Source organism: Pongo pygmaeus, chromosome 5, assembly GCF_028885625.2.
Source record: "Pongo pygmaeus isolate AG05252 chromosome 5, NHGRI_mPonPyg2-v2.0_pri, whole genome shotgun sequence".
Classification (NCBI taxonomy): domain Eukaryota; kingdom Metazoa; phylum Chordata; class Mammalia; order Primates; family Hominidae; genus Pongo; species Pongo pygmaeus.
Window position 1 is genome coordinate 29,476,092 of NC_072378.2, and position 24,656 is coordinate 29,500,747.

General features: G+C 43.6%; 3 protein-coding genes across 3 annotated transcripts; 2 read left to right on the top strand and 1 right to left on the bottom strand.

Moving 5' to 3' along the window:
• Positions 1 to 1,451: 1,451 nt before the first annotated feature.
• LOC129039004 (protein lin-28 homolog A-like) lies at positions 1,452 to 7,243 on the top strand. Its single transcript, XM_054492569.2, has 2 exons — positions 1,452 to 1,509; positions 6,470 to 7,243. The coding sequence occupies exons 1-2, from the start codon at positions 1,452 to 1,454 to the stop codon at positions 7,198 to 7,200; spliced, it is 789 nt and encodes a 262-aa protein (XP_054348544.1). The 3' UTR covers positions 7,201 to 7,243.
• Positions 7,244 to 14,981: 7,738 nt separating this feature from the next.
• LOC129039394 (putative olfactory receptor 2I1) lies at positions 14,982 to 22,422 on the top strand. Its single transcript, XM_054493124.2, has 2 exons — positions 14,982 to 15,432; positions 17,875 to 22,422. Exons 1-2 carry the CDS (start codon positions 15,427 to 15,429, stop codon positions 18,814 to 18,816), a joined length of 948 nt encoding a protein of 315 aa, XP_054349099.2. The 5' UTR covers positions 14,982 to 15,426; the 3' UTR covers positions 18,817 to 22,422.
• On the bottom strand, positions 20,528 to 24,404 carry UBD (ubiquitin D). The gene is made up of 2 exons (XM_054493125.1): positions 24,326 to 24,404; positions 20,528 to 20,998 (listed from the first exon to the last, which is right to left on the bottom strand). The coding sequence occupies exons 1-2, from the start codon at positions 24,350 to 24,352 to the stop codon at positions 20,528 to 20,530; spliced, it is 498 nt and encodes a 165-aa protein (XP_054349100.1). The 5' UTR covers positions 24,353 to 24,404.
• Positions 24,405 to 24,656: the final 252 nt, after the last annotated feature.

Below are 24,656 nucleotides of genomic sequence, written 5' to 3' on the forward strand. Positions count from 1 at the left end.
CTCTCCTACTCACCTCCCCTCAATTCCTCACTTTCAGCATGAGGGCCTCCTGGTAGGACCTTTATGCTGTTCTGCTGCCTGGAAGGGCCTCTGCACATCTGTAAGCTTTCTCTCCTCTTTCCAATCTTTGCCCCAGGATCAACTTCCAGAGAAGCTTCTGCTGATCATCCTATTAACATTGCATTCATCACATGCTGAGTGTCTACGCAACTTACTTACTTACTTTTGCAGGAATCCCTCTGTGGGAATGGAAGATTTATCGGGGTTTTTATTCTCTTCACAATGTTTTTCACTAACTTCTCCAGCTTCTGGAACAGGGTTTGACATAGAGGAGACACTTGGGTAGGGTGCCTATGGAGAGCTTTATGCAGCTCAGTTACACTTGGGGAAGTGCTGGTGACCTCTTCATGAAAGCCAACGTTGCTTCTGAATCATAGAAGCTTCTGGAACAAAGCTTGTTCCACAAAATGGTTAAAAAAAAAAAAAGGCTTCTTGGGGTCCCAAGGGAGACTCGCACCTGAACCCTGGGCTACGTCCGTCCACAACAGGAGCAGGCACTCTGCTCCATATTGCCAATCACAGGTCTTTCTTTGTAGAATCATGCGGGGAGGGTGACCAACTTATCCTGCTTTGCCTAGGACTTTCCCAGTTTAAGCTCTGAACATCTCTTGTCCTGAGAATCCTCATAGCCCTAGGAAAACCAAGGTGGTTTGTTGCCTAACTTGAAAGTTAAACAGAAGGTCATTACCCCTTCTGGAATCCCACAGCTTGGTCAAACCCAGTGATTGAGGAGTTCATGCTGAGACTGTGAGAGCTGACCTCTTGGGGGCAAATCCCAGCTCTTTTTCATAGTAGCTGACTCTTTTTTGCCTCAGCATCCCCAACTAAGGGCTGTTGCTATGAGATGAATTGTATTCTTCTAAATTCATATGTTGAATTATGCCAGTACCTCAGAATGTGACTGAATTTGGAGACAGGGACATTAAAGGGGTAATTATGTTTGTTTAGATGGGTAATTATGTTTAAATGGGTCATTAGGGTAGGCCCTAATCCAGTAGGAGTAGTGTCTTCATAAGTAAAGGAGATTAGGACACAGACACCCACAGAAGGATGACCATGAGAAGACACAGGGAGAAGGCAGCCATCTACAAGCTAAGGAGAGAGGCTTTGGAAAGAAATGATCCTGGCGATCTTTGGATCTCAGACTTTCAGCCTCCTAAAACTGAGAGAATGAACTTCTGTTGTTTAAGCCACTCAGTCTGTGATCTCTGTCATGGGAGCCTGAACTGATGATCACATTTATGATGAAAAGTTTACAGACGGAATTATGGAAAGTCTCAGAACAGTGAGATCTACCTGGTCCTACAACCCTGAGCTGCTGAAACTTCGCTTCTGAATCACAGAAGCTTCTAGAACAGAGTTTGTTCCACAAACTGATAAATGCCTGCGATATGCCTGGAAATATTCCACAGGTGACCTTGTGGCCGGCAGTCACATATTGGTGCATCAGTAGGGTTTAGGAGAACGCTAGGGACCAGCTCCAAGTGAGCCCACCTATCTTCCCTCCTTGCTGGGATGATGGAGTCCCCTTCAGTCGGCAGCTCTCTTGAAATGGAAGGGTTCAGCCCCAGCCCCTCCCCTCCCTGCGCTTGTTGCCTAGACTCTTATCTGAGGCCAGGGAGGACCACAGATCTGGCTCAGATCTAATCTGGTCATAGGATGAGTCTTGGGGCTTGGTAACATTGGTGCCTATGGAAACATCAGGGTGACCTGAAGTTCTGTGCCTGGGCCAGGGTGTCAGAACTCATGATGGTGACAGAAGAGAAGCTGCAAACAGACCTCCGTGGCCCACCCCAGGCCACCAAGGCACCAAGCAGGAGCAGTTGGGCTCTGGTCCCCAACAATGAAAGGAGATTTATAGATAAAAGAGTTTCAGGGGGAGAGGTGACTTACCCTTCAACAAAGAGAAAATGCCCACTTTGGAGGCAGCATGTGGCTTCAGGGGCAGAGCCAGGCTTCCCATCCCTGGGCTCACTGAGACCTAGCTCATGCCCAGAGACCGCTACTGAGGCCAGTGACTAAGCAGCACATTCTTCCTCATCACACAGGAGGAGGACACAGCCCTCCTGAGGTGGGAAGGCTTCAGTGCCTGGTGCAGCCCCAGCACTGGGCACAGAGAGATCCTAGCACCCGGAAATGTCATTTCCAAGTCGGGTCATGAGCCAAGCTCCCCAAGGAGCATATACAACAAACAGGTTGGATCCTGGGATTCACGGAGCCAGCTCTGATGGAAGTGCTCAGGTCGGTGCAGCCAAAATAGCCAAGTAACATTTGCATTGGGATGAAGTATTTGCTCTGGTTCTGAGTTGAGAGCCCACCCTCCTCACTTAATCTTTATTTGAGGTGAAATTTACATAACACAGATTAACTAATTAAAGGGGAAAGTTCTGCCTCACTTAGCACCTTCACAATGTTGTGCAACCACCACCTCTATCTAGTTCCAAAATATTTACATACCCCCATAAGAAAGCCTTTTATCTGTTAGCAGTTACTCCCCTTGTCTTCCTCCTCCCAGTTCTTGGCAACCTCATCTACCTTCCATTTCTGCACATTCACCTATTCTGGACATGTCCTATTAGTGGAATCAGACCCTCTGTGATCTTTTTGTCTGTTTCTTTCACTCAGCCTCTTGTTTTCATGGCTTATTCATGGGGTAGCATGCATCACAACTTCATTCCTTGTGTTAGATACGAACTAAATATGAATATAGAAGCTGTAAAATCAGAAGATCCAAAAGGATTTTCCTAGAAGTCATAGACCACACCTCAGTAATACAGTGGCTCAAATCCTACCTTTAACAGAATAACACACCCTCTGCCCATCTACACAGCTGGGGCATTTGTGAACCAGGGGCCAGAGCGCAGTTGTGGCTCACCTGCTGGGACTACACTGGAACCCCGAACCCTGCTTTCTCCAGGAACCTGATTTCTGTCCTGTCCCCATTTTCCTGAGAAATGCACTTTCCCCAGTAAAAAAAATCATGAGGTTTCAAATTCCAGGAAAATGTGTCTCTGAGTTAAAATGGTTTGAAAATGAAGGAAAGAAGAGAGATCTTTTCTCGTACCTGGGAAGTCTTGGATAGAATTGGTACCACGGAGGCCAGTGTCCCAAGAGATGAAAGTTCTGCCCACAGGTCAGGAAGCTCTCTAACCATGTCTGATTTGAACTGGGTCCTGACAGGAGGTTGTCAATTTCTCTGTGTCTGTTGGGTCTTCCTGTACTGGGGCAAATTGCATATCAGGGCCCAGGCTTTTATCTGAAACATTGTATCTCAGCATCTCCTGATATCCCCCATCCCATTGACACTTCTAATTACTCCATCCTGAACAATAGCTTCCCTCAAAAAAGAAGGATCTTTAAGACAAGCTGTTGCCTGCCTCCCTGTGTGAATCTGCTAGAATGACATCCAGCCCAGCCCAGCCCATCTGAGACAGGCAGGAGAGGGAACTCTGGTGGGCATTTTGTCAATAAGCTAGAGCGTGCCAGGAACTCGAATGTGCTCCTTTCATTTTGCTGTAAATTGAATTGCATTTTTTTTGCAAAAGACGTGGAAGTTCTTGTAAATCTGTCTCAGAAACTTACACTGGATTCACCAAGCCTAGGGCCTAGGGAGATTTGGCTGTGCTTGGTTGGAGCCAACATTTTTCGCCCTGGTTCACCCCACCACTGACTTGCTTTTTTTTTTTTTTTTTTGAGACAGAGTTTCACTCTTGTTGCCCAGGCTGCAGTGCAATGGCGCAATCTCAGCTCATCGCAACCTCAGCCTCCTGGGTTCAAGCGATTCTCCTGCCTCAGCCTCCTGAGTAGCTGGGATTACAGGCATGCACAACCACACCTGGCTAATTTTGTATTTTTAATAGAGACAGGGTTTCTCCATGTTGGTCAGGCTGGTCTCGAACTCCCAACCTCAGGTGATCCACCCACCTTGGCCTCCCAAAGTGCTGGGATTACAGGGGTGAGCCACTGTACCCGGCTTTGACTTGCTTTTATGAGGTAAGAAAAGACATGCCTCCTTGTTCCACTAATTTCAATCAATAAGTCAATTAATTCATTTTCATTACATCTCTCTGAATCAACTGAGAGATAAATTGAGAAGTCAAAACAATGCTCAACAACATAGCATCTTTATTCCTCCCTCCCCTAATGACCTGGGAAGCAGTTTGTGACCCCAAAGCACTTGCTTATATGTTATTCTCTCCAGGAATTGAATTTACTCCTCAAAATAATAGGCACGGGCACCCATAGTCAACACCTGTCTCCTGAAGCTTATCACTTAATGGAGAGAACCCAGGAGTATGATTCCTCCATGCAGTCAGATTCCAAGAAGAAAGGAGGAAAGGGCCTTCAAATGCCACGTTCAGCCCCTTCTTCTGGATGCCCTACTCAGCAAAGTCACTTGTGGCTGATGCTGGTCAGAGAAGCCCTTCCAAATGGGAACATGGGTGTAGGAAATATGTGCTTCTCACACTCCCAAAGGATCACAAATGAGGCCCTGTGTCTCTTAACTTCCTTATGTATAAAAGTACATACTCACTAGAATATGATTTTACAACACTTCTATCATTCCTATGCAATGTGTTGGGAAGTGATCTATATTTTGGAATTTCTGATCTATATTTTGGAAGACTTTGTATAGATTTGTATTTTTTTTTTCTTTAAATATTTGGTAGAATTCACCAGTGGAGACATCTGGGCCTGGGCCTTTTTTGTGGGAAGATATGCAATGACAATTTTAATGTCTTTACTTCTTGTAGGCTTATACAGATTTTCTATTTCCTCTTCAGTCAATTTTGGTAATTAGTTTTTCTAGAAATTTATCCATTTCATCGAAGGTGTCTAATATGTTAGCATAAAGTTGTTCATAGGATTTCTTTATAATCCTTTAAATTTCTATAAAGTTGGCAGTGATGTGCCCAATTTCATTTCTGGTTTTAGGAATTTTAGGCCATTTGTTTTTCTTGGCAAGCCTAGCTAAAGGTTTGTCAATTGTGTTGTTATTTTCCATGATTCAACTTTTGATTTCATTACTTTTCTCTATAGCGTTTTATTTTCTATTCCATCTACTCTTGCTCTCATCTTTATTATTTCCTTTCTTCTGCTTGCTTTGGGGTTAGTTTTCTCTTCTTTTCCTTGCTTCTTACCATAGAAAGTTGAATTATTGATCAGAAGTATTTTTCTTTTCCGATGTAGGCATTTACAGCTACAGTTTTTCCTCTAAGACTGCTTTATCTCCATCTCATAAATGTTGACATGTTATGGTTTCATTTCATTTCATGCATAATTCTTTTTAATATTTCCCCTGTGTTTTTTTTTTCTTTCACCTGTCATTTGTGGATTCCTGAAGTTTCCAACTGTTGGTGATTACTAATTCAATTCCATTGTGGTTGGAATACATATATTGTATTAGTTCAATTTTTTAAAAAATTTATAGATAATTTGTGCCCTCCCATCTAGTCTATCCTGGAGAATGTTCCATGTGTGTTTCAAAAGCGTGTATAATTCATTTGTTGTTGTCAAGTAGGTCAAGTTGGTTGATAATGTTTCAGCCTCTGTATCCTTGCTGATTTTCTATCTAGTTGTTCTATCAATGATTGATAATGGAGTGCTGAAATCTTCAACTATTATTAATGTTTTGTTTATCCCTTCAATTCTGTCATTTTCATGTTTTATGTATTTGGGGGATGTGTTGCTAATTGTGTATATGTTTATAATCCTTATATCCTCCTGATAAATTGAAATTTTATCATTATAGAATATGCCTCTTTATTTCTAGTAATGCTATTTTTCTCAAGGTACTTTGTCCAATATTAGTAGAGGTGTCTCAGCTCTTTTATCATAGTTTTCTACATGGTATACTTTTTTCCACCCTCTTTTTTTAACCTATTCATTTTTAAAATCTAAAGTGCCTTTTGTAGACTGCATATACCAGACATTGGACATACTAGGTGAACATATTAGGCTAACAATTTTAAACAAGTTCAAAGAACTAAAGGAAACCATGTCAAAAGAACTAAAGGAATGCATGAGAATGATATCTCACCAAATACAGAACATCAATAATGAGATGGAATGCTAAAAAAGAAACAAATAAAATTCGGTAATTGATAAATAAAATCATAGAAATAAAAACTTCACTAGATGGCCTCAATAACAGATTTGAGAAGGCAGAAGAAAAAATCAGTAAATTTAAAGATAGGTGGTGAAATTATCCAGTATGAGGAACATGAATTAAAAAGAAGAAAAATGAACAGTTTCAGAAACCTGTGGGACACAATCCAGTGTACCAAAACACATATAAGGGAATTTTCAGGAGAGGATAGAATAAAAGGAACAGAAGGAATACTTAAAGAAATACTAGCCGAAAACCTCCAAATTCAATGAAAAAATGTTAATCTACACTTTCGCAAAGCTCGACAAACTGAAAGTAAAATAAATTCAAAGCCTTCGGACTTCTCCGGGGCCAGCAGCCGCCAGACCAGGGGCCCGGTGCCACGGGCTCAGCCAACGGCCCTGGGCTCCGTGTCCAACCAGCAGTTTGCAGGTGGCTGCGCCAAGGCGGCAGAAAAGACGTCCGAGGCGGCGCCGGAGGACGCGGCCCGGGCGGCGGACGAGCCTCAGCTGCTGCACGGTGCGGGCATCTGTAAGTGGTTCAACGTGCGCATGGGATTCGGCTTCCTGTCCATGACCGCCCGCGCCGGGGTCACGCTCGACTCCCCAGTGGACGTCTTTGTGCACCAGAGTAAGCTGCACATGGAGAGGTTCCGGAGCTTGAAGGAGGGTGAGGCAGTGGAGTTCACCTTTAAGAAGTCAGCCAAGGGTCTGGAATCCATCCGTGTCACCGGACCTGGTGGAGTGTTCTGTATTGGGAGTGAGAGACGGCCAAAAGGGAAGAACATGCAAAAGCGCAGATCAAAAGGAGACAGGTGCTACAACTGTGGAGGTCTAGACCATCATGTCGACGAATGCAAGCTGCCACCCCAGGCCAAGAAGTGCCACTTCTGCCAGAGCATCAGCCATATGGTAGCCTCACGTCCGCTGAAGGCCCAGCAGGGTCCTAGTGCACAGGGAAAGCCAACCTACTTTCGGGAGGAAGAAGAAGAAATCCACAGCCGTGCCCTGCTCCCGGAGGCGCAGAATTGAGCCACAATGGGTGGGGGCTATTCTTTTGCTATCAGGAAGTTTCGAGGAGCAGGCAGAGTGGAGAAAGTGGGAATAGGGTGCATTGGGGCTAGTTGGCACTGCCATGTGTCTTAGGCTTGGGTTCACACCATTACCCTTTCTTCCCTCTAGGTGGGGGGAAAGGGTGAGTCAAAGGAACTCCAACCATGCTGTGTCCAAATGCAAGTGAGGGTTCTGGGGGCAACCAGGAGGGGGGAATCACCCTACAACCTGCATACTTTGAGTCTCCATCCCCAGAATTTCCAGCTTTTGAAAGTGGCCTGGATAGGGAAGTTGTTTTCCTTTTAAAGAAGGATATATAATAATTCTCATGCCACAGTGAAATGACTAAATATAAGACCAGATTCATGGAGCCAAGCCACTACATTCTGTGGAAGGGAATCTCTCAGGAGTAAGCAGTGTTTTTTTTTCACAACTTGTATCCTCATACCCACTTTTGGGATAGGGTGCTGGCAACTGTGCCAAGCAATGGGTAATGCTGATGGCAAAAAGGGTGTTGGGGGAACAGCTGCAGACCTGCTGCTCTATGCTCACCCCCACCCCATTCTGGGCCAATGTGATTTTATTTATTTGCTCCCTTGATACTGCACCTTGGGTCCCACTTTCTCCAGGATGCCAACTGCACTAGCTGTGTGCGAATGACGTATCTTGTGCATTTTAACTTTTTTTTCCTTAATATAAATATTCTGGTTTTGTATTTCTGTATATTTTAATCTAAGGCCCTCATTTCCTGCACTGTGTTCTCAGGTACATGAGCAATCTCAGGGAGAAGCCGGCAGCAGCTCCAGGTCTGCGCAGCAGGAATACTTTTTGTTGTTTTTGCCACCGTGGAGAGCAACTATTTGGAGTGCACAGCCCATTGAACTACCTCATTTTTGCCAATAAGAGCTGGCTTTTCTGCCATAGTGTCCTCTTGAAACCCCTCTGCCTTGAAAATGTTTTATGGGAGACTAGGTTTTAACTGGGTTGCCCCATGACTTGATTGCCTTCTACTGGAAGACTGGGAATTAGTCTAAACAGGAAATGGTGGTACACAGAGGCTAGGAGAGGCTGGTCCAGGTGAAAAGCCCAGAGAGCAAGCCAAGATTAGGTGAAGATTGTCTAACCCTAGGGCACATTAGATTAGGCCTACCATGTACCACAGGGTGTGTGTGTGTTTGTAAAACTACAGTTGCTAAGGATAAGTTTAACGACCAATACTCCTGTACTTAATCCTGTGCTGTCGAGGGATGGATATATGAAGTAAGGTAAGATCCTTAACCTTTCAAAATTCTCGGGTTCCAGGGAGACACATAAGCAAGGGCTTTGTGGTGCCTGGGGCCTGTGTCCTGCCCTGCTGCAGTAGTGATTAATAGTGTCATGGTAGCTAAAGGAGAAAAAGGGGTTTTCGTTTACATGCTGTGAGATCACCGCAAACCTACCTCACTGTGTTGAAACGGGACAAATGCAATGTTGAACGCATTGGGTGGTGTGTGTCTGATCCTGGGTTCTTGTCTCATCTAAATGCTGCCCCCACCCCAGTTATTGTATTTGTCTGGGCTTTGTAGGACTTCACTAAGTTGATTGCTAGGTGGCCTAGTTTGTGTAAATATAATGTATTGGTCTTTCTCCGTGTTCTTTGGGGGTTTTGTTTACAAACTTCTTTTTGTATTGAGAGAAAAATAGCCAAAGCATCTTTGACAGAAGGTTCTGCACCAGGCAAAAAGGTCTGAAACATTAGTTTGGGGGGCCCTCTTCTTAAAGTGGGGATCTTGAACCATCCTTTCTTTTGTATTCCCCTTCCCCTATTACCTATTAGACCAGATCTTCTGTCCTAAAAACTTGTCTTCTACTCTGCCCTCTTTTCTGTTCACCTCCAAAAGAAAACTTACACACCCACACACATACACATTTAATGCTTGCAGTGTCTCCACAACCACACCCACACACATACACATTTAATGCTTGGAGTGTCTCCACAACCACACCCACACACATACACATTTAATGCTTGGAGTGTCTCCACAACTCTTAAACGATGTATGCAAAAATGCTGAAGCTAGGAAAACCCTCCATCCCTTGTTCCCAACCTCCTAAGTCAAGACCATTACCATTTCTTTCTTTCTTTCTTCTTTTTTTTTTTTTTTTTTGAGATGGAGTCTCACTCTGTCACCCATGCTGGAGTGCAGTGGCATGATTGGCTCACTGCAGCCTCTGCCTCTTGGGTTCGGGTGGTTCTCCTGCCTCAGCGTCCTGAGTAGCTGGGATTACAAGGGCCTGCCACGCCCAGCTAATTTTTGTGTTTTTAGTGGAGACGGGGTTTCACCGTGTTGTCCAGGCTGCTCTGGAACCCCTGACCTCAGGTGATCTGCCTGCCTTGGCCTCCCAGGGTGCTGGGATTGCAGGCATGAGCCACCACGCTGGGCCGACCATTTCTTGATGTATTCATGCCAAACACTTAAGACACTGCTGTAGCCCGGGCGCGGTGGCTCACACCTGTGATCCCGGCACATCGGGAGGCTGAGGCGGGCGGATCACAGGGTCAGGAGTTCAAAACCATCCTGGCCAGCACGGTGAAACCCCGTCTCTGCTGAAATACAGAAAGATTGGCCGGGTGTGGTGGCTCATACCTGTGGTCCCAGCTATTCAGGAGGCTGGGGAATCACTTGGGCCCAGGAGGTGGAGGTTGCAGTGAGCTGAGATCGCACCACTGCACGCCAGCCTGGCTACAGAGCGGGACTCCGTCTCAAAAAAAAAAAAAAAAAAAAAAGACACTGCTGTATTTTGGATGGATCAAACCTACTTAATTTTAATTTCTAATCCTAAAGTAGAGAGATGCAATTGGGGGCCTTCCATGTAGAAAGTGGGGTCAGGAGGCCAAGAAAGGGAATATGAATGTATATCCAAGTCACTCAGGAACTTTTATGCAGGTGCTAGAAACTTATGTCAAAGTGGCCACAAGATTGTTTAATAGGAGACGAACGAATGTAACTCCATGTTTACTACTAGAAACCAAAGCTTTGTGTAAAATCTTGAATTTATGGGGAGGTAGGATAGGAAAGCCTGTACCTGTTTGTTTTTTTCCTGATCCCTTTCCCTCATTCCTGAACTGCAGGAGACTGAGCCCCTTTGGGCTTTGGTGACCCCATCACTGGGGTGCGTTTATTTGATGGTTGATTTTGCTGTACTGGGTACTTCCTTTCCCATTTTCTAATCACTTTTTAACACATGCTGATTCTTGCCTTCCCTTCTCCTTTCCCTGGGAAAATACAATGAATAAATAAAGACTTATTGGTACTCAAACTGTCAAAAAATAAAAATAAAAATAAATAAATAAATTCAAAAATATTCACACACAGAAACATTATAATCAAACTGCCAAAAAAACAAAGAAAGAATTTTGAGGACAAAAAGAGGGAAGCGACTTATCATGTACAAGAGATTCTCAGTAAGAATAAGAACTAATTTCTCATGAAAAATTACAGAGTCAGGAGGCAATGAGATGACATATTTAAAGTAGCAAAAGTAAAATACTGTCAATGAACAATTCTAAAGCCAGCAAAACTATTCTTCATAAATGAACTAGAAATTAAACATTCTCAGATTTTGAAAACTGAGAGAAGTTGTAATTACCAGACCTATCTTATGGGAAATTATAAAAGCAGTCTTGCAGGTTGACATGAAAGGACACTAGATAGCAACTCGAATCCCCATGAAGAAATGAAGAACTCCAGTAAAGGTAACTACATGGGTAAATATAAAAGACAGTATAAATGCAATTTGTTTGCAATTTCCTCTCTCATATTATTCAAAAGACAAATACATAATTAAATAATTATAAATCTGTACTGATAAGCCTACAATGTATAAAGATGTAATTTGTGTGGCAATAAAAACACAAAGAAGCAGAAGAGAATGGAGCTGTGTGGAAGCAAAGGTTTTGTGTGCTATCGAAATTAAATTGCTATTAATCTGACTAGATTGTTATAAATTATTAATTGCAAGATCCAGGGCAATATTTAAAAAATATCTCAAAAAGTATAGTAAAAGAAACAACAAGGAGAATTAAGTAAAACACTAACAAAATTTATTTAACATACAAAGGCAGTAATAATGGAATACAGCAATAAAAAACACATGATATAAAGAAAATAAGTAGCAAAATGGCAGATCAAAATCCTATACTATCAGTAATTACATTAAATGTAAATATATTAAACACCCCCTTTAAATGGCAGAGATATGAAAAAAAAATGAAATCCTGTCATTCATGGCAACATGGATGAACCTGGAAGACACCATGTTAACTGAAATAAGCAGGCACAGAAAGATAAAGACTATGTGTTCTCACTCACATATGGAAGCTAAAAAATGTTGAGCTCATTAGAAATAGAGAGTGGAATTTTGATTATTAGAGCATGGGAAGGATCAAAGGGAGGGGAGAGGGAAGGATAGGAAGAGATTGGTTCATGGATACAAAATTACAGCTAGATATGAGGGGAGGAGGCTGGCAAGATGGTCGAATAGGAATAGCTCTGGTCTGCACCTCCCAGCAAGATTGACCCAGAAGGTGGATGATTTCTGCATTTCCAACTGAGGTACCCAGTTCATCTTATTGGGACTGGTTGGACAGCGGGTGCAGCTCATGGAGGGTGTGCCAAAGCAGGGTGGGGCATTGCCTTACCTGGGGAGCACAAGAGGTCGGGGAACTCCCTCTCCTAGCCAAGGGAAGCCGAAGCCTTGAGGGACTGTGTGGGGAGGAACGGTGCACTCTGGCACGGATACTGCACTTTCCCCACATCTTCGAAACCTATAGACCAGGAGATTCCCTCTGGTGCCTATGCCACCAGGGCCCTGGGTTTCAAGCACAAAACTAGGAGGCTGTTTAGGCAGACACCAAGCTAGCTGCAGGAGGTTTATTTTTTCTGATTAAGTCAAGCAGCAGTTCTCACCATGGATAATTATGCCTCCCACTGGGACATTTGGCAATGTCTGGAGCTGGTTTTGATTGTCACAATTAGAGAGGAGGCACTACTGTCACCTAGTGGGTAGAGCCCCGAGATGGTGCTAAACATCCTACAATGCACAGGACAGCACCCCCAACAAAGGATGATCCAGTCAATATCGTCAGTAGTACTGAGGTGGAGGGCACTGATCTTTAGATCTTGTGACTAGGCTTTTTCTTTCTGAGTAACATGGAAACTGCTGAAAGATCTTGAGATAAGAAGTGGTATGATCTGAGTTGTTATAAATGGGTTACTCTGGCTTCCATATTGAGAATATACTAAATGTTAAGGGAAGAACCAGAGGATTATTTCAATCGTCCAAGCAAGAGATGTTGACAAGGACAGACCAGAGTGGTGGTCCTAACAGTGATAACGACTTGTCAGTTTCACAACATATTTTTGCAGGTAGAGCCAATAGAATTTGTGGTTAGATTATATGTGAGTGAGATGAAGAAAAGTCAGTATCACAAGATTTTTGTCTGAGAAACTAGAAGAATGGATTTTCATTACGGGAGATGAGAAAGCCTACAGAAGAAGCATATCGTGGGGGAGAGGGTGGGTAGTAAGGAGATCAGTTTATGGCATGTTAAACCTGAGATGTGTATTAGATACCAAAAGCTGCTGGTGGGTAGACAATTGGACATAGGAATCTGGAGGTTAGGAGAAAAATCCAGGCTGGAAATATAAATTTAGGAGTCATCAGCATATAGATGGTGTACAATGTCATAAGACTGGATGAGGGAAGTGCATGTAAAAAAGGAAAGAGGACTGAACCCTGGGCACAGCAGGGAGAGGAGGAGAAACCAATAAAGGAGATTCAGAAGGAGCAGCTGGGAGACTTTGGTGATTTGAAGCTGTCAGTCAGCTCAGACTGCCATAACAAAATACCATAAACTGGGTGGCTTCAACAACAGAAGTTTATTTCTCACAGTTCTGGAGGCTGGGAAGTTCAAGATCAAGATGCTGGCTGATTTTGTTCCTGGTGATGGCTCTCCTCCTGGCTTGCAGACAACTCCCTACTTGCTGCCTCCTCACATGGCCTTTCCTCTTTTATAAGGAAACTAATCCTATTTGGCCCTCACCTTTGTGACCGCTTTAACTATAATTACCTCCTAAAATGCCCATTTCAAATACCATCACATTGAGGATTAGATCTTCAACATATGAATTTTGGGGGGGACACAATTCAGTCCATAGCAGAAGTGAAAGGCATGTTCCAAAAAGGAAAGCTAAGTCCACTCTATTGAAAAGCTTCTAACAGGTCAAGTAACATGAGGACTGAAAACTACTATATCAATGTGGAGGTCAGTTTGTGACCTTCGATGAAAGGTTTCCAGTGCAGAAGCCTTGTTGGAGCCAACCCAAAAGAGAATTCAAGGACTTGGGTGGTAGCTAGGGGGAAGTGAAGTCAAGAGAAGATTATTTTTTAATGAGTGAAATCAAAGTATGTTTATGTATTGATGGGGATGGTCCACTGGAAGGACAAATTATATTACAGGAAAGAGGGGAAAGACTAGAGTAATATCCCTGAATAAGTGGATAGGGATGGAATATAGTGGGCAAGTGGGGGTACTGGCATCAGACAGATGCAAAATAGTATATTCCTAGCAGTATCAGAAGAAAAGGTGGAGTCCTATATGTGAGCACAGATGCAAGTAGGTGAACATATGGGTTAGTAAGAACTTCTCTTTTTATTGCTTTATATTTTTTCAGTAAAAAATGAAGTAAAATTTTTATCTGAGAAAGATGACATTATTTGAGAGAGAGAAGTATTGGGGATTTGAGGAGAGACCAGAAAGTATGCATGAGTTACGTAGGAGAGGGGAAAGTGAGTGGACTAGGGAAATATGATTATCCATGACATTAGCCTCTTCCTCTTAAAGTAGTGGTCATGAATGTAAAGTGAAACCTCTCAGTGTGGCTATGGGCTTTTCTTCAGCCACAGTCAGCTGAACAAATATAGGGAGAGAGTAGGATTATAGTTGGATTTAAATAGGAAAGCAATTTAGCTGAAAGAGTGTAACAAGTGAAAAGGGCAGGAACACTGAGGTATGCAAAGGAGTAATAGTGATTGATGAGACAGTCTAAGCTTGATAGAGAAGTGAAGATACAAGGGGCGTGAGGGGCCACAATGAATTTGCAGACCTCTCACTGAGGAAGAAACTGAGAGGAAAGTATAGAAAGGTAATCTATGAGGATACTGAATTCACCAAGAATCATCACAGTACTGGAGAGAGTGAGAGGGAATCAGGGACAAAAATCTTCAAGGAGGAAGGAGGAGCAAAGGGAAAGAGAATGATGACAGCCACAAGTCGGGAGGTGGGCTTTGGAGCAAAGCTGATAACATAACAGTCAAAGCTACATTCAAAACTGAGAATGACTTCAACAAATCTACAAAATTCCTGACAGAAAGGGTTATTTTCCTTTTTTTACAGATGATGACATTGAGAGTCACTGAAGTTAAACAATTAGCTTTAAGGTCACTCCATCAGAGAATGAAATTCTAAACCAGTTCCAATTGAATAGTAGAAATGTTAATGAGAGGGAATTATGCTGCCTTTGGCTTTCATACACTGCCAGAGGCACATACCCTAAAGGGACTTTCCCTCCAGAATTTCCTCTTCCCCACTCTTGGGGACTCCTCTCCAGACACCTTCATGCAAAGTACTAGTAATAGGAGTGGGACTCTATTCCCCAGAGCTCCATCCTCTCTTCTAAATAACAGGGAACGTTGAGTCCCCTGTTTTTTCTCTAGTGAGAGCACTCATCAGCATGCTTCCTCCTTCTCTCTAACTGTGTCCTTTAGATCCAGGAGGGATATTTGCTGCCCGCACCAGCTAATGCTGATTTGCTACCAGCACAAGGCCCAGGTCCTTGTCTGGTCTGTACCCCATTACAAGGTTCTCCAGGAACAGACATCATCACCTCTGCCTAGATCCTGAAATTTCACAAATGTAGGTTCTTTCTTACCTGTTCTTTTTATTCCTCTATTTACAAGCACAATGACACCTACCCCTTGTCTTCTTCCTGAAATACCTGGCTCTGATCTCAGGCACCCATTCCAGAAATCAACACAGCTATGCAATTGCATCTTTTATTAAATACTCCCAACTCCATTTCAAATCCAGAGAATCCAGAGCAGGAGCAAGAGACCAACCTATCTGGAAATTCAAGGTGTAAACATTAGTGCCAAAGATTAGACATGAAGGTAAGTTGGGTATTACAGTGCCCTACAACAAAATGGTCTTGTGCCGAGAGGCACATTCTGAAATACCAAGTGAAGTTTGATGACACATTATATTATATTATATATATTATATATTTATATATTATTTAATATAATTTATATATATATTATATATTTCACAACAGATTTGTCTTCTAGATGTGTGAAGGTGATGGGTTTATATGTACAGGTGCACACATGCCTATGTTTTGGGGAATTTGTGCATACATGTAACAAGAATGTTATCTGTGCAGTTTTATTATTGTGTGCCTGTTTTCATGGTGTGGCATATTTGAAGAGGAATGGTTTAGAGCTTGCCTGGCTAAACTGTTGTGTGTCTGTGTAATCACCACATTAAAGAATTTGACCTTTTGTAACTCAACATCTCTAGCTACCATTGGTCTGTAAGCCTGAATGGCACCTCTCCTACTTTATTCATCTCTGATATGACCCCAAATTATAAAATGATCTATAAATATAGGTCAGACTTTGCATGTCCTTTTATACTCCACAGTCTCTAGCACAGTGGATCCTGGTTGATCAAACAGGAAGGACCTCGAAGTTAGTCAAATATAAGTGGAAAACCTATTAAGCATTTACAAATGATGTGGCCTTGGGCAAGTAATTTCACTTCAATTACTCTCCTAACATACTCTATAAAATAAGGCTATTGCCTAATTTTCAAGTGAGTGAAGATTAGAGTTAATAAATGAAAAGAGATGTAAATGTTCATAGCAGTTATAGCACTGCCTAGCATAAGAACCCCTTAAAAACCTGTTTCTTAATTTGGGAAACAGATATGACAACAGTTAGCGTTTATTAAAGGATGACAATAGTTAACAACTGCTGTGTGCCAGGCCTTGTTCTAACAGCTTTTCATATTTAGCCCACTTAACATATTTCTATTTTCATATGAGGAAACTGAGGCAGAGAGATGCTAAGTAACATACCCAAGGTTTTTCAGCTAGAAAATGGCAGAGCCAGGACTCAAACCCAGGCAGTTTGAGCCCTGGCTGCTGAGCCCTGGTTCTTAATCACAACATTAATGCTTGTTCTGCCCAGTGAGGATAAAATGAGTGAAACATAAAATCAAAGAGGATGCTTTGGTAGGGAAAAGTGTTTTTTCCCCTGAAAAATGAAAAATTAGGTTATTGTGATTTTGTAATTTACAGCAGTGAATATGATGTGAAAAATAAGTTATCTATACAATAATTTATGTCAGAAGTCATGCAGCAGAAAGATTTCTATCCATCACATAAACTTTCATCCATCACATAAACCATATGTTTCTGTACCATTAAGACACTTGGTTCAACAAGACCCTTTGGAGAATGAGGTTCCTTTTGTTCCCTGGGGTTCTCTTTTTATTTTATTTTTTGATTAATATTTGATAGTAAAGCCAAGGAGTTGGGACAGGAAACTTAGATGTCATCTAGTTCAAACTCCTTGATTTACACATGAAAAAATTGAGACAGAGGGAAATGAAGATTTCCCCATATCATATAACTGGCTAAAGGGAGCTATGTAGGTAAAACCAAGATGTCCTGATGTTCTAGTCTACCAGAAAGTGTTCTTTTTTTCTACCCAACTGATTTCTGATTTAAAGGCTAGTATGCGTGTGCTGATCTCCCCTCAGTGGGAGGGGCATGGACGTTGGGAGTAGTCTCTATTCACAACAAATTAAAAATCAGTAATCAGCAGCATAATGGGTTGTGTTAGAAAGTAAACTAAGGCCCAATAAAATATTTAAGAGTTTATTTGAGCAGTGATCCATGAATTGGGCAGCTCCAAGCCAGAAGTGGCTAGGGAGCTCCCCAGAGAGAACATGAGGAGGAGGCTTTTTAGGACAAATAGATAAAAGCAAAGATAATATTTCATTGGTTACAGTTATACAGTTATACAGTTGCCTTATTTGGTCTATCCCATGAGGAAGTCCTAGTTACTAATTACGTTTTTGTTGGCTGCTTCTGATTGGTTGAGCTTAAGTTCTGTGTTTCTTTAACATAGGCATTTACAAGAAACACCACAAATAAAGTTTCAGACATGCTTGCAAATCAAGCAAGGTTAAGGTCACTTAGGAGGCCCAACTGGCTCTGTCTGCTCAAGGATTCTTCTGGCCTCGTCTCCATTTTACATGAACTGTTGCATAAATAAACACAGAGTACCTGAAACAACGGAGGTGATCATTCTGCCTACTGAGTGTTGGCCAGGCCAAGCTTGGAGTGTTGCCCTTATTCTTAGGGAGTTTATTTTTAAGTAATCTCATCTGTAAATGGGATTACAATCCACAAACTGACCTTGTATATGCTTCCATTCCTTCTCCCAGCCCAACCCCACACTCCAAGGTTTTCCCTTTGCTTATAAGGGGTAGTCACCCTTTTTTATTTCGACCTTCCAAACATTCTGGGAGTTTTCCTCCTTTAGGCCAACTACAGCGCAGAGGAGCGCTTTCTCCTGCTGGGTTTCTCCGACTGGCCTTCCCTGAAGCCGGTCCTCTTCGCCCTTGTCCTCCTGTGCTACCTCCTGACCTTGACTGGCAACTCGGCGCTGGTGCTGCTGGCGGTGCGCGACCCGCGCCTGCACACGCCCATGTACTACTTCCTCTGCCACCTGGCCTTGGTAGACGCGGGCTTCACCACTAGCGTGGTGCCGCCGCTGCTGGCCAACCTGCGCGGACCAGCGCTCTGGCTGCCGCGCAGCCACTGCACGGCCCAGCTGTGCGCATCGCTGGCTCTGGGTTCGGCCGAGTGCGTCCTCCTGGCGGTGATGGCTCTGGACCGCGCGGCCGCAGTGTGCCGCCCGCTGCGCTACGCGGGGCTCGCCTCCCCGCGCCTATGTCGCACTCTGGCCAGCGCCTCCTGGCTAAGCGGCCTCACCAACTCCGTTGCGCAAACCGCGCTCCTGGCTGAGCGGCCGCTGTGCGCGCCCTGCCTGCTGGACCACTTCATCTGTGAGCTGCCGGCGTTGCTCAAGCTGGCCTGCGGAGGCGACGGAGACACTACCGAGAACCAGATGTTCGCCGCCCGCGTGGTCATCCTGCTGCTGCCGTTTGCCGTCATCCTGGCCTCCTACGGTGCCGTGGCCCGAGCTGTCTGTTGCATGCGGTTCAGCGGAGGCCAGAGGAGGGCGGTGGGTACGTGTGGGTCCCACCTGACAGCCGTCTGCCTGTTCTACGGCTCGGCCATCTACACCTACCTGCAGCCCGCGCAGCGCTACAACCAGGCACGGGGCAAGTTCGTATCGCTCTTCTACACCGTAGTCACACCTGCTCTCAACCCGCTCATCTACACCCTCAGGAATAAGGAAGTGAAGGGGGCAGCGAAGAGGCTGCTGCGGAGTCTGGGGAGAGGCCAGGCTGGGCAGTGAGTAGTTGGGGAGGGGAGATAGTATTAAGCCACAACCCAAGGATGGAAATACCCATTAGTGAGTCAGTTTAGACTTCAGGCTGTTCATTTTTGTATGATAATCTGCCAGATTTGCCCTAAGGAGTCCAATGGGGGAAATGTTTTCCTCCCGTGAGGAAATGTTTAGTTCTTGAGGGAAAATCCCTAAATCCTCTATATACTCAGGTTTAGGGAAGGAAAACCTACCCCTCACAACTCCACGCGCAGGGAAGATGATGGACGTGATGCTCGCCTTTAGCTTCCTCCCTATCTGATGGAAGACCATGGAAGACCTCTTGGTCTCTACAATCAGAAGTCTCAAGTTGACAAGAAAATCATGGTCCCTACCCTGCAGGAGAGGGTACATCCAGAAAAAGCGGCCATGGACTCTCTTCTCAGAAATCAGTCCAACTTAGTGCAGACCTTGCCAGATGACCAGTGCCCTCCCCGGGGCATTTCACCCATAAATGTGATGAGGAAAGCCCATAAATGGTGGTGAATTTTGCTGAGTGGGGTTAAGACTGGAAACCCCCCTGCAGGAGTTGGTTCTTGAGCAAGTTTTAAAGAAACAAGGAACTAGGATGAGTGTGGAAGAAGGCGGGCATGTCTCAGGCCGTGAAAAAAACTCACAGGTGATTAGTAGTGAGTCATGAGAGAGAGAGCAAGAGAGAGAGTCAGAAAGAGGAGTAAATGGAGGGAGGAAGACGGAGGAAGGGACTCAAGTTCTCAAGACAGGAACAGGGATCTCCTCATGAAAAAGGAAGAGAAGAAAATGCTCAATCAGCAGAACCTGAGCAGAATATTGAGGTCAACCCAGAAGCCAGCTCCTCACCCACCCTCACCCAGACTGGCGCCCTCATCCTGGAGAAGACCTGCTAGACCCTAAGGCAGGTAGGAGAGAGGGTGGTCCACAGTCCCCCAGCTTTAGAAAATTTGTTCACTCCCAATGTCCATCTACCCCTAGGAATCCCCACTAGTTAAACAGAATCGCTAGATTCCTGTGGAAAATACCTTTCCTTGCCCACCATCATCCCCAGAAATAATAACTATTTTAGTCGGGTGTGGGACATAGAGAATAAAAGGGGGCATGGTGCCAGACTTAATTTCATACAAATAGCTTTAAAGAAGAAGGGGGGGAAGGAGTTTAATTTAGTTTCTAAAATGTTTAGTAATTTGATTGTGATCATGTCAGAGCAACTAATACATTTTATAAAAAATCATTTCACTGTGCTCTATACGTAGAAATTCAATTTGGTTCAACCATTATTGAGTGATATAAATAAAGCACTGGACTTAACAAAGACAGAAATACAGAAATCAGTAGAACATGGATCCCAACCTAAAACTTACTCTCTTGTCATAAAGGAAAGGAGACAAGAGTTTTTCCATAAATAACAAGGTATCAAGAAAGAATTAAATTCCAAGCTGGCTTTGAATGCTCTATTTTGCCTTAAAAATTTATTTACTAGTCTCAGTAATACATTATTAAAAATCATGCCACTTAATTAATTGTGTTAGAATCAAAGAAACAGAGAGTTGGGCAATATTCTTCATCCTACCCATCTCACCCAAATCTTACTCTACTCATCTCATTCTCATTAATTTTGGGAAATCATCAAAGGATGTGGTCGTTGAGTAAGAGATTAAAAGAAATAAGCTTTTTGACCCCTGCCAACACCCCATCCCCAGGGTGGTCACCCTCCAATACCATAAGATGCCAGGAAGAGTAAGTTGCCCTTTCTGATGCCATAATCTGCCATCATCTTCCCATCTTCCAGTCTCTTTCCATTGCAAGTCACAATCTGGGTCTCAGGGGTTACACCCGTCTTAGTCTCAATCATTGCTTTTACTTGTGCCACTGAGCTGGACCTTCGCACCTGGAGGAGGTGCCTCTGTCCCTCATCACCTGACTCCACAAGAAACAAGGGCAGCTCCTCATCACTGGGCTTCACCACTTTCAGGGTAAGGTGGATGGTCTTCTCTTTGTCAGTGCCATAAGATGAGAGGCTTCTCCGTGGCTTTAGGATCTTGGAGCCCAGCAAAAGAACCTGGTCCTGCACAGGAACCTTGGTCTTAGACCGGACATGTTCTTTGATTTTTTTCACGCTGTCATCTGGGTTGGCATCAAAGGTCATTAAATCCCCTTCCTCGGAACGGACATGCACCTGGGAAGTGAAAGCCACAAGACAGTTACCTAGGATGCCTGCCTCCCTTACACTTCTACTCCCCACCACAATGGCTCCCCCGCTTCCACTATCTATCTGGTCCTCTAGCTCCTGTTCAGTAGCCAGTGACCCTCTCTTTCTTGGAACTTCTTTTTTGGAATTACCAAGTTACAACACAAATAAGATAATTTGTCCCATTCCTTTATAATCACACCTTTTTTTTCAATCTTGAGAATGGAAAATAAAATCCTGAGCCCCCAACCAACTGAACGGACGCTCTTTTGCTCAGGGGGACCCTAGAGAAACTTTAAAAACTTAGTCATTGGGCCAAGGGTGGTGGCTTACACCTGTAATCCCAGAACTTTGGGAAGCTGAGGCAGGCTGATCAATTGAGGCTGGGAGTTTGAGACCAGCCTGGTCAACTTGGTGAAACTCCGTCTCTACTAAAAATACAAAAATTAGCCAGGCATGGTGGTGAGTCCCTGTAATCCCAGCTACTCAGGAGGCTGAGGCATGAGAATCATTTGAATCCAGGAGGCAGAGGTTGCAGTGAGTGGAGATGGCACTACTGCACTCCAGCTAGGGCAACAGAGTCAGACTCTGTCTCAAAAATATAAATAAATAAAACATTTCAGTCATGATGGAACAGGAGGTTGGACATGCCTCATTATATCTTCTCCCTTTTGCAGTTTAGACACAACTGACCAGCAATGTTAGAGATTATAGGACTGAGAGAGTGGATTCTTTGTGGCAATAAGATAGCAAATTATAAACAAGACCGAGGGTTATAACAGGCAAGAGTTAAGTCATGCATCCCTACACTTAAAGAATAAACTATGTTCTGCCACAAAGTTTTTTCTTTTTTCTCTAGCAGCTAAACAAGCATGGGCCTTGAGAGGAACAATATTAAAACAATTACAGCTCACCCCGTGTTGTGGAACACAGGCTAACTGACCCTCTGTTCCACAAGCCATAACTACAGTTTTAATTGGACAAAAGACTGATTTCAGTAATTTTCTCCTGATAAGAGACCACTGACCATGGACTGGTTCTGGCTAGTTTACAGAAGCTGCGCATTTGAATGCCTTTGTGTCCCTGCTTCACATTTTCATGTATAAGGCCTAACTGTAATGCAATTAAATGTTAAGTCTCCACTTCAGAGTGACCATGGGTGGTATGTAACATGCAAGCTTATTCAATATGCATGCATTAGGACCCTCTTCCTGAATATTCATTGCCTCTGCTATAACCTATTGGATATGTATACTTAGCAAACCCCTGCAGCATAAATTCCTGTGTCACCTTTCCTCCTGCAAAGTGCTTGCTTTTGGTTTTCAATCAGAAGCAAAGCCTCCCAGCCTGTCAGAATGGCTACCTTGCAGACTATAACCTTTCATAAGAAATAAACTCCCCTTCTAAATTTATGAATTGTGTGATTTTTTTTAGTTGACAATCTTTACATTTCGTTTTTCTGTGCATTTCAATGGATGTAAAAAACATACCTTTATCCATCTCAAAATGTAATTAGTGATTTTCCACCTTATTTACCTGCCTCTCCTATCCAGATAAATTTTGTCAAATGTCGAAAAGTAAATATGAGGCTTCAAAAGATGTACATCAGACTCTAAAAACAACTATCAAAGAGAATTTCCAAAATATGACAGCCTCATGAAGATACTCATAGCTATAGGATACCCTCTGTCAATACTTCAGAAGGAAATCCTGGGTAGGACACATAATCACTGAACTGTTAGTTTCTTTTCAAATATCCCACTGCTTTATAATAATAACTTACAAATTACCGAGACACTATGTTCAGTGTTTCTTGTTAATTTATATTTCTTGTGTTTTTATTTCTATCTAATGAGAGACAAGACTAGCTGGATTTCCTAGGCCGACTAAGAATCCCTAAACCTAGCTGGGGAGGTGACTGCAACCACCTTTAAACACGGGGCTTGCAACTTAGCTCACACCCGACCAATCAAGTAGTAAAGAGAGCTCACTAAAATGCTAATTAGGCAAAAACAGGAGGTAAAGATATAGCCAATCATCTATTGCCTGAGATCACAGTGGGAGGGACAACGATCGAGATATAAACACAGGCATTCGAGCCAACAAAGGCTACCCTCTTTGGGTCCCCTCCCTTTATATGGGAGCTCTGTCTTCACTCTATTAAATCTTGCAACTGCAGTCTTCTGATCCGTGTTTCTTACGGCTCGAGCTGAGCTTTTGCTCGCCATTCACCACTGCTGTTTGCCACCGTCGCAGACCCGCGGCTGACTTCCATCCCTCCAGATCCGGCAGGGTGTCCACTGTGCTTCTGAACCAGTGAGGCGCCCATTGCCGCTCCTGATCGGGCTAAAGGCTTACCATTGTTCTGCACAGCTAAGTGCCCGGGTTCATCCTAATCGAGCTGAACACTAGTCACTGGGTCCATGGTTCTCTTCTGTGACCCACAGCTTCTAATAGAGCTGTAACAACCACCACATGGCCCAAGATTCCATTCCTTGGAATCCATGAGGCCAAGAACCCCAGGTCAGAGAACAGGAGGCTTGCCACCATCTTGGAAGCGGCCCACCGCCATTTTGGAAGCAGCCTGCCACCATCTTGGGAGCTCTGGGAGCAAAGACCCCCTGGTAACACTAATATAGAATGTGATCTCCTTTGATAAGACTAGGGCCTCACTCACAGAAGGTAGGGACTATATCTAAGTCTTACTTCAATAGCTGGGAAATCCTGAAAGATGAGAAAACTCACCCCTAATGGCCACTTGAAAGCCTGAGAAGACCTCCCTCATACTCCATTCAGAAGTATTTTCCCAATCTAGATATTGCAGACATTTCTTCACTGGAGGCTCTGTGTTAAGCATTGCGTTAATTCCAGGTTCTCTCCATGGTGCATATTTTCTTATGCAATGTAATGTGTTAGATCATTAACAACTTCCGATAAATGAGTTTTGTGAAGCTCTCCTTTGAAAGGAGAGGGAAGATTAAGTTTAAGAACCCTAAAAAATGTTACCATAATTTCAAATCTCACCAGCCCTGTGGAACACAAAGCTCACCCCCACTTTTTCTTCTACCATTTATCCCTAAGAGTAGCTAGTCCAATGTTTTATTTAAAAAAGAACACAGAAGCCAGATAACCAGCTTCTCTTCAGACAATCCCTCTTCCCATTCTGCAAATGTCGATGCCAGCCTCTTCTCCTTAAGGATGCCTGCCCAGCCACCCAGAGCCCTGACTACTGCCCATCCCCCGTTTCTAAGATCTCTCCCCAACTCTTGAAAGTGCTTTTCCTTTCCCCATCCCCTTTATCAAATCCCAACTTACACAGAGGCATGAAGCATTGGGAGCCATCTCTGCAGTCAAGGGGCCAGAAACCAGAGACAGAAAAAGGACTTTGCATGCAGCTTATATACCAGCGCTGAGCTGGAAATCCCCTGCCTGGATTGCTGAGTTTGTCCAGCTTTGCTGTGCCCTTTGTTCTTGCATGCTCCCGTGAATTTTCTTTCACTTTTGCTGGGCAGGAGTTAATAGACAAAGAATGCTTTCTGATCACGTACTTCTCCCCTCAAGCAATCTATTTGCAAACCTCATTCCAAACATGGGATGGTCTTTCTGTGTTGAAAACTTTTCCCTTTTCTCAGGAAAGATCTTTGTC